This window comes from Nannobrachium achirus, assembly GCF_963921795.1.
Source record: "Nannobrachium achirus genome assembly, chromosome: 19".
Classification (NCBI taxonomy): domain Eukaryota; kingdom Metazoa; phylum Chordata; class Actinopteri; order Myctophiformes; family Myctophidae; genus Nannobrachium; species Nannobrachium achirus.
In genome coordinates this window covers 21,680,041-21,694,343 of record NC_137826.1, presented here as the reverse complement: position 1 = coordinate 21,694,343, position 14,303 = coordinate 21,680,041, and the positions used below count along the sequence as shown (strand labels likewise).

The 14,303-nt window shown below is 45.3% G+C and overlaps 2 protein-coding genes across 2 annotated transcripts in view; one reads left to right on the top strand and one right to left on the bottom strand.

Moving 5' to 3' along the window:
* The window catches only part of LOC308304535 (pecanex-like protein 3), a 38,191-nt gene extending 28,228 nt beyond the window's left edge, over nucleotides 1-9,963 (top strand). Inside the window, exons 29-35 of the mRNA XM_080749155.1 lie at nucleotides 252-355; nucleotides 1,093-1,240; nucleotides 1,919-2,149; nucleotides 2,878-3,152; nucleotides 4,461-4,633; nucleotides 5,339-5,763; nucleotides 6,551-9,963. Of these exons, the coding sequence (XP_080605281.1) occupies nucleotides 252-355; nucleotides 1,093-1,240; nucleotides 1,919-2,149; nucleotides 2,878-3,152; nucleotides 4,461-4,633; nucleotides 5,339-5,763; nucleotides 6,551-6,703 (1,509 nt within the window). The 3' untranslated portion in view covers nucleotides 6,704-9,963. The remainder of the gene's footprint in view (nucleotides 1-251; nucleotides 356-1,092; nucleotides 1,241-1,918; nucleotides 2,150-2,877; nucleotides 3,153-4,460; nucleotides 4,634-5,338; nucleotides 5,764-6,550) is intronic.
* Nucleotides 9,964-11,989: 2,026 nt separating this feature from the next.
* Nucleotides 11,990-14,209, bottom strand: LOC308304692 (dynamin-2-like; the record flags this gene model as incomplete). Its single annotated transcript, XM_080749318.1, has 1 exon — nucleotides 11,990-14,209. The coding sequence occupies one exon, from the start codon at nucleotides 14,207-14,209 to the stop codon at nucleotides 11,990-11,992; it is 2,220 nt and encodes a 739-aa protein (XP_080605444.1).
* Nucleotides 14,210-14,303: the final 94 nt, after the last annotated feature.

Here is a 14,303-nt window from a genome sequence, read left to right as displayed (position 1 = left end):
AGAGGTCACTAAGTGTCAGGACCTTGTGTGCAGGCTAATGCATTGTGACGTTTTTATTGGCCAAAAGGGTGTAGCAAGTGTAGCATTTCTGCCACATTTTTCAGACTCAATATACCTCTGTAAAAGGTTACTGAAAATACAAATTTGTTTTAAGAACTGTCATATTGGTTTAAAAAAAATGTAGTTCCCCATCACTTAGCTTCTTGTTAACATTTTGATTGTTAACATTTTGATGTGTTTATGTGTTGTAGCCGGTGGAGAGTGAGAGGGATTCACCCCTGGTCAACCTCTGTTTCGGTCTGTGCATCCTGGGACGCAGAGCCCTGGGAACAGCTTCTCACAGCATGTCAGCAAGGTAAGTCCCTCTCGGCCCACCCCTCCATAGTAGATGTTGTTTGAGTAGAGAAGGAGACTGCCCCATGGTTAGACCTCCCTTTGGTTAGGGTTAGGGTTAGGGGTTAGGGTTAGGTTTAGGCATAGTTTTACTGAAGTTAGGGTTAGGTTTAGGCATAGTTTTACTGAGGTTAAGGTTAGGTTTACGTGGTCTAACCAAAGGGAGGTCTAACCAATGACTTGTTACCGTAGAGATAGGGCTGTCACAATTATTACATAATCGTCTAATCGTGATTATTTGACATAATCATGATTATTTTTCATAATCGTCATAATTGTTTCCAGTCAAAAATAGTGGAAATAGCAGATCTACAAGCTCACAACGCGTCGCATCGCGACGCGTTGTGAGCTTGTAGATCGGCTATTTCCACTATCAATGTTCTTTTTTAAGTATAAAGTTGTCAAATATGTCAGTAATTTCTTTGTATATTTAGGTTATGTGTCATATCTACCATGTACAACTTCAAAGCCTGAAAGCCAAACAGAAATGTAATTATCAACGACAAAAACACAATTAAATCGTTAATCGCCAATTATTTGAGTGATAATTAATCGTCATGTAAAATGTCATATCGTGACAGCCCTACGTAGAGAGCAGATCCCAGATGGTACCTTGTGGCATTATGTATGCTTCTCTGACATCTATACCTCAGTATCAGAATGACAAGAGCCAGTATTGTGTTTTTGTCCCTGTCACAGCTTGGAGCCTTTCCTCTATGGCCTTCACGCCCTCTTTAAGGGAGATTTCCGCATCACCTCTCCGAGGGACGAGTGGGTGTTTGCGGACATGGACCTGTTGAATCGGGTGGTGGCTCCAGGTGTGCGGATGTCCCTCAAGTTACATCAGGTATGAGTAACATACAACTGTATAAAGGGAATATCCGCTCTCTCTTGAGTAGTTTCTTGGTGTTTTCTTTTAATTCCTGAAGCACAACAGCAGTCTCACCAGCAAACGGATGCGTTTCAGACTGGTGCCTTCCGAAACGCGTCCGCTTGCTGGTGAGACTGCTGTTGTGCTTCATGAATTTAAGAAAAACTTCAAGAAACTACTCAAGAGTGCGGATATTCCCTTTATTCTGATACTTACAAGAATCTGCACAAAGTTATATGAAAATACTTTTTCACTCCTGTAGAGAGCGTGTCTTCTCCATTGAACCGGTTCCATTGAACCGGCAAGGATAGTTGTCGTAACATACAACTGTCTTGGTTCTCTGGCTTGAGACCACAGATGTTACTGTATAACTGTATGATTGATAATTCTTTTGTGTGAAGATTTTATATGGAGTGGAATCTACTCAGGTCAGGCATGAACACAAGAAAAAAATGGTTCTATGAAAATGAGACCTGGGCTTTATTTTGCTTTGAATTGTACTTGTGGGTTATTGCTTTTGAAAACAAATCACATCAAAATTCAAAGGAACAAACTGACGGACATCCCTGTGGTTCAACTGAGCCGGGGCACTGAACACACACACGAAATATAGATGTACAATCAAACATACCCATGATTCATGTCTCCATCCAGGACCACTTCACATCCCCGGATGAGTATGAAGACCCTGCGGTGCTGTACGACGCCATCACAGCCAACGAGGATAAGATGCTGATCTCGCATGAGGGCGATCCGGTGTGGCGCAGTGCCATCCTGGCCAACATGCCCTCCCTGCTGGCACTGCGGCACATTATGGACGATGGCAGCGACGAGTACAAGATCATCATGCTCAACAAGAGGTTCCTTAGCTTCAGGGTCATCAAGGTCAGTGTGGTTGCATCATAACTGAATACAGTTTTAGGCAAGCGATTATCAACCTTATCCATTTCTAGGACTCCCATTTGATGTGTCGTTTTTAAATCTACCCAATCCTCAGTGTTATTTTAACTCTGAGAGTGTCCAAATGGAAACAATATAAATGAACTGGAATGTACTCAATTGTACATTCCATTTGTATACTGACCCATGAAGGGAGAGTGTTGCAGGTCTTTCAGTCCTGCAAAAAAGCACCTCGGTTAAGGTGGAGACGACCTCCCGTTGGTCCGACCGGGTTAACATTCACCAGGTTCGCATTCACTTGCGACGGCAGGTTAGCATCTCACCAGCTTAGCTTTCACCAGTGTCAGCAGGTTAGCATTTCACCAGGTTAGCATTCACCAGCGTCGGCAGGTTAGCATTTCACCAGGTTAGCATTCAACAGCGTTAGTTTTACTGCAGTTAGGGTTAGGGTTAAGGTTAGGTTTAGGTGTATCTCCCTCCCCCTGACATCCGTCACCTCCGCGCAGCCAATCACAAGCTTCCGCTGCCTTAACCCAGTTGCCTTTTTGATACACTCGGACTGAAAGACCTGCAAAAAACACTCTCCCGACCCATGAAGGCACCAGACATTGAGAAACAGTGCTTTAGACATTCCTGGGGTGTATGCGTTTTTTAAGATTTCTTGTTCTGCTGACAACATCCTACTCTATGACCCTCCCTCCCTCCCTCCACAGGTGAACAGGGAGTGTGTTCGTGGTCTGTGGGCGGGGCAGCAGCAGGAGCTGGTCTTCCTGAGGAACCGGAACCCGGAGCGCGGCAGCATCCAGAACGCCAAGCAGGCCCTGAGGAACATGATCAACTCGTCGTGCGACCAGCCCATCGGCTACCCCATCTACGTGTCCCCACTCACCACCTCCTACGCCGGGGGCCACACCCAGCTCCGCTCTGTCTGGGGGGGTCCCATCAGTCCCCACAACATCTACACCTGGCTCATCAGCAGCTGGGACAGGTACGGGCTTCATTTGCTGTTATTTTGTGATAGTTCTTCTTTTTTGATATTTACACTAGCCAGTCTTTTTTTATCCCCCTTTACTGTAATTCCACCCCACACACGTTGCTGCTTCTTTCGTGTATCATCGTCCTTGATGATTGATTGATGACATTTTATTTCACAAGATTTCTTGTCACTTAGGGGAGGCCATGTTACTTAGCCGTACCGCGTACCGTACCGCGGTATACCGTGGCCTACCGCGGTGTCGGGGTCCTTACCGCAGTCAAAAAAGAGGCTATTTTTTAATGAGAACGAGCGAGTTTTAAAACGGGGAGAAGCGAGGACGGCAAGCGATCCATGCCGCTCTGTTCTGGGCCGCGTACCGCATGTTTGGAAGCTCTGGCCGTCAAAGGAAGGAGTACGCTTCCAAATCGTGTCGGAGACAAATCCTTTACTGGAGCAGTAGCCTCGTAGCCTAGCAGCAGCGTTAAACTTTCTCCATAATCCACATGACAAGTATGTTTATACATTCCTTGTGGCAGTTTCTTTTTCATTCATACGGGCGAAGCGCGAGGACTAAAACCGAAAACGAAAATAGTGCTGGGCTGCTGGTTAGACGCTAGGGATTGTCACTTACTACTTTTGACTGCAATTGCAGCAGCGCGCGTGCTCCGTCATTGTTCTTACAACCTTTTCTGTCAAGTCTGGTAACTAAACCTGCCTACTTGTTTATATCACCACTCAATCAATGTGAATTGCGACGTGAGTTTACAGAATCACACGATCTACCCGTCTCATCGTTTGATTGTTCACACACAGCATGTAGTGTCTGTCTGAGAAGCCACAGTGCGTTACTATAGAAACCCGACACTGCACAGATCTACAAGCTCAGAACGTGTCGTGGACGCGACGCGCTGTAAGCTTGTAGATCTGCTACTTTCAAAGCCAGAGCCGCTGTGCTGTACGGGGAAGTATAACTCGGGCTTATAGGACCATGGATCGGTGAATTTTGGGCAAGTGATAGGACTATTTTGGCTTATCGCCGAACCTTAACTAATAGATACGGGGGTGCGGTAATTACCGCAATACCGTCGGTAAATGGGAGGACGATAACCGCGATAACAAAATGTCAATACCGCCCCAGGCCTAGTTGTCATTGCTGTTGTATCCCAGTGACTCACTTGCCAGTGAGGAGCCCCCACCGGGAGGACGTAGGCCCTTCGTCCTACTCTTCCCGAAACACTACCCTAAGGCTTACACCATGTCTGGGTGGGCTTTTGTTTCACATTGTCACTGAAGGGCTCCTCCTTCCCCTCTTCTCTCCAGGTTACAGAAAGGCTGCGGTGCCGGCTGCAACAGCGGAGGGAACATCGAGGACTCTGACTGCGGGGGAGGCTCCGCCTCCATATCCACCAACCAGGCTGCTCACACCACACAGAGCACACCGGCCTCCAGCCTTCCACTGTCCCACCTCACCTCTGTACAGCCTTCTTCCATGGGTAAGGACCTGGAATACTCACATCACCACTGTGCAGCAGCCCTCCATAGCTGGAGCCAAGATCCACTGTCTTTTTTTTAGATCACGAAGTGGCACACCGTCAACCAGAGGTGTAAAAAATAAGCTTTAGGGTGGCAGAAAGAAGACCACTTGAAACCTGTTTCAAAAGTAGTGAAAATAGCCTTTTTAGACAATTTTCCTTTTTTCCCCTTTTTTGGTTTGAGAATATTAGCCTATATAATGATAATAAGTATGGCCAAAGTATGGACGCCAGGTTGAAAAGAAAAACAAGAAAACACATTACTATATAAAGTGTATCACATATAGATGGACAGGAATGGATTGGGATCTGAAATCTGCAAATTAAATTCAAGTAGTGAAAGAATGCAATATAAGATCGGAATTTGAGGTTAAATGCGAACGCTAGGGGGTGGCAGTTACCATGCCCTGAGACCCCAAATCACGCCCCTGCCGTCAACGAAGAAAGGGGAATAAGTAAGTGATGGCACTTGGTTGTGATAAAAAACCTGATTTCTTTTTGGTTTCTTAATTCTCAATATATATTAGCTGTAACATTTGACAACTTCATCTGATTATAATAAGTATCAATCTTGGAACCCATTCTGGGCACCACCTCCTTTTTTGTGTAATGTTGTCTAAATGACAGTGGCATTGAATTAATTTCCCCTTTCCCCCCTCCATTCAGGCACAGACAACCCTGTAGGTCCCAACACCAACTGGCCTCACCACCCCCAGCCCCTCCCACTGGCCCTGCTCAGCCAATCAGAGGGCAGAATGGAGGCGGGGCTTCTCTCCTCCCTCCACCGCACCTCCTCCATCCAGGGCCTGCTGGGCCAGCAGCTCTCCAGCTCCCAGCTCTCCTTCAGCGGCTCCGTGGCTCCTCCCTCCCTGACGGGCGCCGACCGCTTCTGCCCCGCGAGTTTCCTGGAGAGCTCGGCGCACAGGGGAGGCCAGCGGGCTGGCCTGGGCCTGGGCCTGGGCCTGGGCCTGGGCGGAGGGCTGCACTACGAGAGCCACTTTGGGAAGTGGAGTCTGTCGGGGAGGAAGGGCTACAACGGGCCGGCTGCAGTGGAGAGCGATGGAGGCACGATACACAGCATACGCACACAGGTGAGGGAGCCCCCGCAAAAGAATCGGGTCAATATTCTAATTTTCACAATCTTTCAAAAATAGCAGATCTACAAGCTCGCAGCGCGGCACTCGGTGACGTGCTGTGAGCTTGTATATCTGCTGTTTTTCAATAGTTAAAGCATAAAATAATGATACACAATAATTTGTACCCGATCTAAATGGGTTAAAGTCGTATCCATCAGATGACTCATTCAGTCACTTAAGGACAGCTGGCAAAAGCAACGTTATCGCATTTGTGACCTCTTGCGGTGACGCCAAGCCCAAACTCGACCACTGAACAGCTGTTAAATGAATAGTCTTGCTAAAACTAATTTGTGACAATCACCACTTGTTCTTGCTGAGTCATAATTATTGTATCGTATTCCATGGAAGAATAATTTCTAGTAGTTGTAGTGCTTAAGACCTATGCACTTCCAAAAGTTGACTTTTCAAAATGTGATTTCCTGACAGTGTGGGGAGGGAGTGGGCTGAGACAGGTGCTGTTTTTGGTTCCTTTGTGTGTGGCAAAATCTCCTCAGACATGAATTCTACCACACCATCTGCAGCAACTTTATTTGGTGGATTGTTTTCGTCCATGTTTTAACATGTGGCTTGCATTGACTGTTCGGCATGCTGTAGCCCGTTAGCTTGCTGATCGGTCAAATGCTACTGTATCAGCCCTAGGGCCAATAACTGTTATCAGCCCCTCTGTCCCGCACTTACCTCACGCAGGGTATATAAAGGCTGGGTATATGTATACATATGTAATGTATCCTTGTTTCCACAGCCCACCCCTCCAGTGCCTCCACCTGAGGCCAGTCCAACGCAGGACCCCCTTGGAGCCACACAGTCTGTGGACAGCATACCGCTGACCTCAGTAGACCCTGTGACCCCGCGGGAGGAAACCACAGAGCTGCCTTTACTTGAGCACCTGCGCTGAGGAGTCTACGCTGCTGGAGAAGACCCACCGACCGAGCGACCGACACCGCAACACCACCCTCCAAACACACCCACCCACCCCCACGTTGTCCTGATGTCCCCCTCCTCTTAGACAGGGAACTCATTCCAAGTCTTCTCTGGACTCATTCCACAATGATTCCTCATTCAAAGACAATTAACACTTGAAAAAAAAAAAAAAAGTGTTTGTGGGAGGGTGGGGTACATTTTCTAAATGGGGTGGGGGGGGAGAATCCCCCTGTTGCACATTATTTCAACCCACCGCAATACTGGAGATATTCAGTTGTACACGAATACATCTGTCTTCCTCAGCCAAAGGAGGTATAAAAACACTGAATCCTGCACATCAACAGCAGCATCCATTATGCCTGCCTCCCTCCCTCCCCTCCCTCCCAGCCAACATGCGGTGCTTCTACAGCCAAGTTTACAGTCCACGTGTCGGGCCGGACAGGACTAATAGTACAGGCTAATTGACACAAGGGACATGGGGGAGGGGGTGAGGTGGAGGTGCAGTTTGTGGACAGAGCTGACAGCTCGGTCCAGGACGTATTCGGGGGTGGGTGGTCGGGTACGACAGTGGTGCCTACCATTGATATTGTGTTGATCACAAGACTGGATGCTGGCAGTACTGTATTACTAAGGCCTTTTTTCTTTTTCTTTTTTTTTTGGTGAGTGGAATGTCTTTTTACTTTTACTTGAAGAATCACACGTCTCAGTGTCTGAGGCTCGCTGAGTTGGGATTTGTTTTTCCGAAGGTGACCTATCAAGAATCCCACCCCTTATACACACGCACGCACGCACACACACACACCCTCTGGCCAGATCCCAGCCGAGTCTACATGTTCTCTCCATAGGAGGGGATCCAGGCAGTTCTGCGTGTGGCAGAGCTGGCCACTACTACCCAGAAGCCCCTCTCCTTTCCCCTAGTGTATGGCTCTTCCCTCCCCTGCCTCCCCCCCAACTGCTACTCTAATACTACTGCATCTCCTGCTACTACAGAATATACCCACTACAACTGCTGTTTTGTGAAACAGTCAAACTCCAGCGTTTTAGTTGGAAAAATAAACTTAAAGTTTATGAGTGAAAGCAAAGGTGGAATATTTATTGATTCTTAATATTGTCTTAAAGATATCTGTAAAGGGGGGGGGGGTTGTCGTTACGGCGTGCTTGGAGAATTCTGCCTTCTGTCAGCTCACTTTTTTTCCCCCCTCCCCACTTGCTCAGTATCATAGCAATTTTTCATCATCTCGCTAAATGACGTCTAATATATTTTTATGTATATGCACATATACATAGGCTGTATGAGTATATGTGTGAACTGGAAGTATCCCTGAGAAGTCACTTTACGTTGGTTTCCTTCCCAGCCTTGCACTCCTTTCCCCCTGCCACAGTGAAAGGCAGACTGATAATAACACTGATGTGAGGGATCTTGTGCGTTGAAGCAGATGACACAGAAAGTAAGCTGACCATCTCACAATAAGTCTGCAACTGGTTGTTTCCTTGGGTCAAGCAGCTTTAGGCTAACTAAACTCCCCCCAGCCCCTCGCACCCACAGGATTGATCTGCATTCTGGAATTAACCTTGTGCCATAGCGTAGACATCTGTCCCAGAGAAAGACTCAGCCTTGTGCACGCTTCAGATTTCTCACCAAATAATCGTCTAGTATTATGAACTGTGTTTGGGTTTTTATAAGGAAAACTAAAAAAAAAAGGAAGCTAGCGTTCTCAGGGTCTTGACATGGGGAAGAAATTGATCTACCGTCTTTCAACAGGAAGGCTGTTTGTTTTGTTTTGTTTAGTTTTTTTGTCCAAAGGGATAGAAATCGATAAAGGAGCAATATAGTTTTTATTAGTGGCAAAGTCTTTAAAAGGTTGCATATTAGGTGACGTTTGAAGTGCCAGAAGGTGTCCCAGAATCACACTTGAGTTGTGTTTTCTTCAGTGATGATGGGTTAACGCTATGGGTTAACATTTCACGCTGCATGCTTATTGTTTTGCCACTTTCTTTTTCTTTTTGCATATTTTTCCAGCTTCAGAGGACTGTTTACTTCTTCTGCCATCGACACGCACATAGGGCCAGCCTGTTTCTTTATTAAATAGACATCATCCCATGTTTGGTAATATCCTGATAAGAAACCTAAGGCTAGCACGTAATTGTTTGGAGAAATTCTGACTTTTTCTTTTTAATCTTTGGCCTGTTAACCCATTGAGACTTGAGGCCGACTACAAATGTCTTCTAAATCCTAACGTTTTTCAGAAACACCCACGTTTTTATATCAGTGGTTCTCAAACTGAACCTCCCATATTATTTGTATTTGGCCGTGGACCTTCGTTGCAAAATATGTTGTTCCAGGGACCCCCAGAAGCAAAGATTTTAGTGGTGCCTTATGAGTTAATTTCATTAAACATCCCATGAAGCTTGGCCAATGCCCAGCTTTGCAGGACGGACGGACATACACACAAAGCCAGATGTAGGAGCAGTTGGCACCGCTCAAAAAAAAACATATTTTCAAAGATTTGTAAAAAATGAAGCGCTATGAGCTTGTATATCTGCTATTTTTGAATGATCCAAAATATAAAATGATGGTTAAAGTGGTTTAAATCTAAAACTACTGTCTTTAATGGGTTAAGATGCTACAACAGGCAAATTGTGTGTCAGTATCCCGGTTCTCGCCAACGTGTTGCAAACTCTGTGGCTCAGGAAAAACAGACTTTCTGATCAGGGTTGATTTCTGTTTTTCTCCCCTCCTTACCCTCCCTCCCTCATTCATTTAGGGAGTTAGTTTTCTTTATTTCTTCTCTTTTTTTCTTTTCTTTTTTTTTTTTTTGTATTATTATCCAGGAGAGGAAAGCACAAATTTACTGGAAAGACCTGGGTGTCAAAAATCAAAAGGGATTACTTGATCTCTGCAATTTATGTACAGCATGTTTCGTATATAAATATATATTTAAGATATAAAATCTATTTTATTATGATTAGATTTTGGGGGTTATTTTACATTAAAAACACTATGTTGCGGCTTGGGGTGGGAGGGGAGCCTTTCAGTTTTCTGTTCAGAAGAGTGGCTTCTGAGTGGGAAAAGCACATGTCACACAACCATGCAGTTTGGGAAGATTTTTTTTTATTTTTTTTTTTTTGCACAAATGTGTATCGTACATCAGCCCACTTTGTTATGGTTTATTGTTTTAGTTCAACGAGAAAAAGGCGGACGGGGGTCTCTTTTATTTAAGAACTTTTAGTCAATATTCGAAGTTATGTACAGTTTTTTATGTGATTTTCTTTTCCCCCTCCCCCTATTTAAATTAAAGCTTCTGTGTCTTTGTTTGCAAATTAAATGCAGAGTGGTTTCATTTACCTTTTACCCGTTTTAAATTAAACGTTTTAAATTGCACAGAGTGCCGCGCTGTGAGCTTGTAGATCTGCTGTTTTTGAAAAATCGTGAAAATTAGAATTTTGACCCGATTCTATAAGTGTCTTTAGAATCCTTCTAAGATTTTTTGAAAAACCTATGTTTCTGTCAGCAATCTGGCCAGCCATCGTCAAAGAAAAGGTCCTTTTCACTTAACTGGAGCTCAGTTAGTCTGTTCTTGAGAGACTACTATGTCAGTGGTTCTCAAACCTTTTCATGTGAAGGACCCCCAAAATGATATTTATTTGGCCACAGACGCGCATCTGAAAATATTTAGTTCCATGGACCACGCAGAAGCAAAATTTGAGTTACGTGAGACGTTCGCTTTAAAAATACATATATTCAAAGATTTTCACACGTTTTCAAAAATAGCAGATCTACAAGCTCGCAGCGCGGCACTCGGTGCCGCGCTGTGAGCTTGTATATCTGCTATTTTTCAATAGTTAAAGCATTCAATAATCCTAGGCCTAAATGGGTTTTAGTTTTAGTCCTATTTTAGTCATCTGAAATGTTTTATTCTTAGTCGACTAAATTTCAAAATCTTGGTAGATTTTAAGGTCACAGATCTTTGTGACACCCCTATAATCTATAGTTTGTATCTTCATTTATATGATTACTTTGTTAAAGTGCGCACTTCATAAGATACTGTAAGACAAATTTAGCGACCTACCTCAACTAAACCTACTTAAAGATTCTATTTTCATTTCTTAATTTCTTGGTGAACTGGCCCTTACAGTAAGTCATACATCACTAGGATGATTTAAGTTTGTCATTGTGTATCGAATGCATCTTGTACCAAGATGTCCGTATATGGAGATTAACTTATCCACCTCACCAAGGGTAATTGATTATGCTATGTCCACAATGCTGTCAGAATGTGTCTGCCAAAATAGACTTTCTTCCCCAGCCTGCAGAGTTGTCTGACCAGGAGCTGATGTGGAGACTGGCATGTCCTTCCCCCATCTCTCCATCAGTGTTGATTTTGACAGCAAATTTAGATTTTTTGACATTTTTGTCAGTCTTTCGAATCATTTTTCATTTAGTTTTAGTCATATTTTTGTCATCTGAAATGTTTAGTCTAGTTTTAGTTGACAGTCGACTATATCATTGGAAATTAATTAAGCTGCCATCAAGATGACTGAACATGAGTAGATGTCAAAATTGGCCAGATGCCAAACCTTCTTAAGAAGTCTGATCTTCTGAGGTTGGAATGTTCACAACTCCATGACAAAGATCCATGATGATGATATTGACACTTGTCCTGTGCCCGGGGGTGTGCGATGAGGGATTGAATGTAGGAGTCTCAGAAGTAATGCTGGAAAACACAGACCGGTGCCCGTTGGGCAGAATAATCACCATCGATGTCCAGTTGTCCAATACCCTTTGTATCCGTCTGTCTGGCTGGCACTCTTTTATGCCCGTATATGGTTTTCCATGTCCAGGCCAGGCTGTGATGTCATCTCCAAATTTGGGCACTGTAGTGAGTCAGTCAGTGATGTCAGTTGGACTTTGTTGATGTCAGTTGGGCATTGTTACCATGTTGGCGTCACTGTTTCGTTTTAGTGATGTTAGCTCTGCAATGTAAATTAATTTTTCTAGTGTGGCACCAGATATTTTCTGGAGCAACTTTTAGCCAGTCAGGAAGCTGCATTCTCAGTGAGTCCATTGAGTTCAATGAGGGAGTGGTCAAGCTTCACATGACAATTTATTTCTGTGTATTGTCTCTCCACCAGCCGAAAGGCATGGGGAGAGAATATGTTTTGACGGACAGACATGCACTGTCTGTCTGTCTGTCTGTCTGTCTGTCTGTCTGTCTGTCTGTCTGTCCGTCCGATTGTTACCAGCTAATCTCCGTCGCCGCTAACGGGGGGTGGAGATGGTGGTGGTGTTGATGTTACTGATGATCTGGAGTAACTCTTTGAGGGAATTGTACATGTGCAGCATCTCTTCTCTGCGCTTCACCTCGTCGGCCGACTCCTCCATCAAGATGTTCTGGTCCACCAGTGAATAGAGGTAGGATGGTAAATCTGTGTGGATGAAGTCCTCTGTGCTGTTGATCATAAGATGCATGATTATTTTGGGCACGCAGTCTTTGATGGACTTGTTGATGATGCCGATATACGAGTATGTCAGGTTGCGGACGCTCTGCACTTCCCTCTCCAGCTGAGGGTCCTGAGAGGAATTGTGGTCAGTAGACACTGTGTTTGTAGTGACACACTCATCAAGTTCATCCTGGTCCTGAAGATAAACTCCTGCTCTGATGAAAGCGTTCTTCCAACTGTCCATATCCTCCACAGTATCACAGGCCAGCTCAACCTGAGGCATATCTTTAAACAAATTCCTCCGCTCAGTGTTGAAAATGGCGAACATATGTTTTTTCGAGCCTTTCCCCTCCACATCTTGTAGCTTCAAGTTATCCAGGCGCAACATGTACCTCATCTCTTGCTCATCCTTATTTTTGCACCACGAGAGGGACTCAACAGTCAGGACAAACCAGTAACTCTTGGGGCCTCCCTTCATGATGCTCATGTTGATGGTGAGCCAGCCTTTACGGATCACCTGATTCTTATTGGCAGCTGGGTTACTCTGCTGGGCATTAGAGAGGCCAGTGAAGTCCTCGTGGTTTGTGTTTATATAGGACTGCTCGATATCAATCAGGAGGAGAATCTGATCCTTGGTCTTGCCTTCCCTCTCTCTGACATAAGTCATGACAAGTCTCTCTGTTTCATCTCTCAATCTGGGATAGGAGCTAAGCTTTTTGGTGCACTGCCTGACTGTGTTGATGAGCTCCTCTATGACCATATCGATACAACTGAGACAGGGCTTTTTCAGCTCTGCAAGTTGCTTTCTCACAATGGTCTCAAATGCCAGGTCAGGAGTGAACAAGCCACTTTTGACACCATGGACGTTCATGATGGCGTTCTTTATCTCCCTCCTCAGCTCCTTCTCATCAATCTTAATCTTAAGCAACTCTTGGGTCAAGCGCTTGTGGAAGATGTGGTTGATCTTGGCACCGTAGGATACCTTGTTAGTGTCCACCTGGTACCTGTAGCCCTGGATGCATGTCTTAAAGTCAACGCCAAACTGATGCACCATTTGCATTAAGGCCTTGGTCTTGTGTGTGGGGTCATCAAGGCGTAAATCCTTCACTTGCCTCTCCAGAGAGAGGAGTTGGCTTTGAAGCTTACTGCGCAAGTCGGACAAGGTGTTACGGATATGATTAATAAGTTGCTGGTTGAGGGTCTTCTGTAGGTGTGGTATGCCCATGCACTCAGCCATGTGTCTATAAACTGGGTGGGATAGGAAGAACTTCCTCTCAGCAGTCAGTGCAGCATGAATGTCCTTCCTCTCATCTATGTCCTTCTGACTTCGGTTTACCACGCCAATGTATCCTCTACGCAGTGGAAAATACTTATTCTGTAGGATGTCCTTTGCGTCTGTCCCTTCATCCATTAGGTCTAGTTTTGTGATAACACCAATGGTGCGCAGACCATGTGGATCCACCTGCTTGGCGATCTTGAGTGCGTCTGAGTTGGCCGGGTCGATGTTGGCGGGGGTGACAGCCAGGATAAGACAGCTTTCCTTGGAGATATACCGGAGCAGCATGTCTAAGATCTGGTGCTCGATGTCCACAGGCTGGTCCCCGACTGGCACTTTTATCATCCCTGGCAGGTCAACCAAGGTCAGGTTCAGCACGTTTGGGGAGTACACCGTCAGGGAAATGGGGTTGGGAGAGATACCCTTGTTGGAGCCTGTGATCCGTTTCGTCTCCGCCTCAATCTCTGACCGCACAGCATTGAAATCCACAAACTTCTTCCCTTTGCAGTGCAGGAACTCTGCATATTCTGTTTTATTGTTGACCAGCTGCAGGATGAGAGGACGGCGGGTAACGATGCCTGATCCACGTGGAAGGAAGTCTCTGCCAACGAAACTTTCCAAGACAGAGCTTTTTCCAGAACTCTGTCCACCGACAACAGCAATCTGTGGGAGGTCAAAATGACAACTCTGACCAATGGTGGTGAAAGCGTCTTGAAGCTTGTTGATCAGGGGGATCAAGTCTTCCATCCCTGGGTTCCCCATTTGGCTTCGTTCGTTGCGTTGGATCAGCTGCTAAACGCAATACCAGTTGATCAGATTATTCAAAGTGTTGAGATTCCCAGTGAGTGGCTTCTCC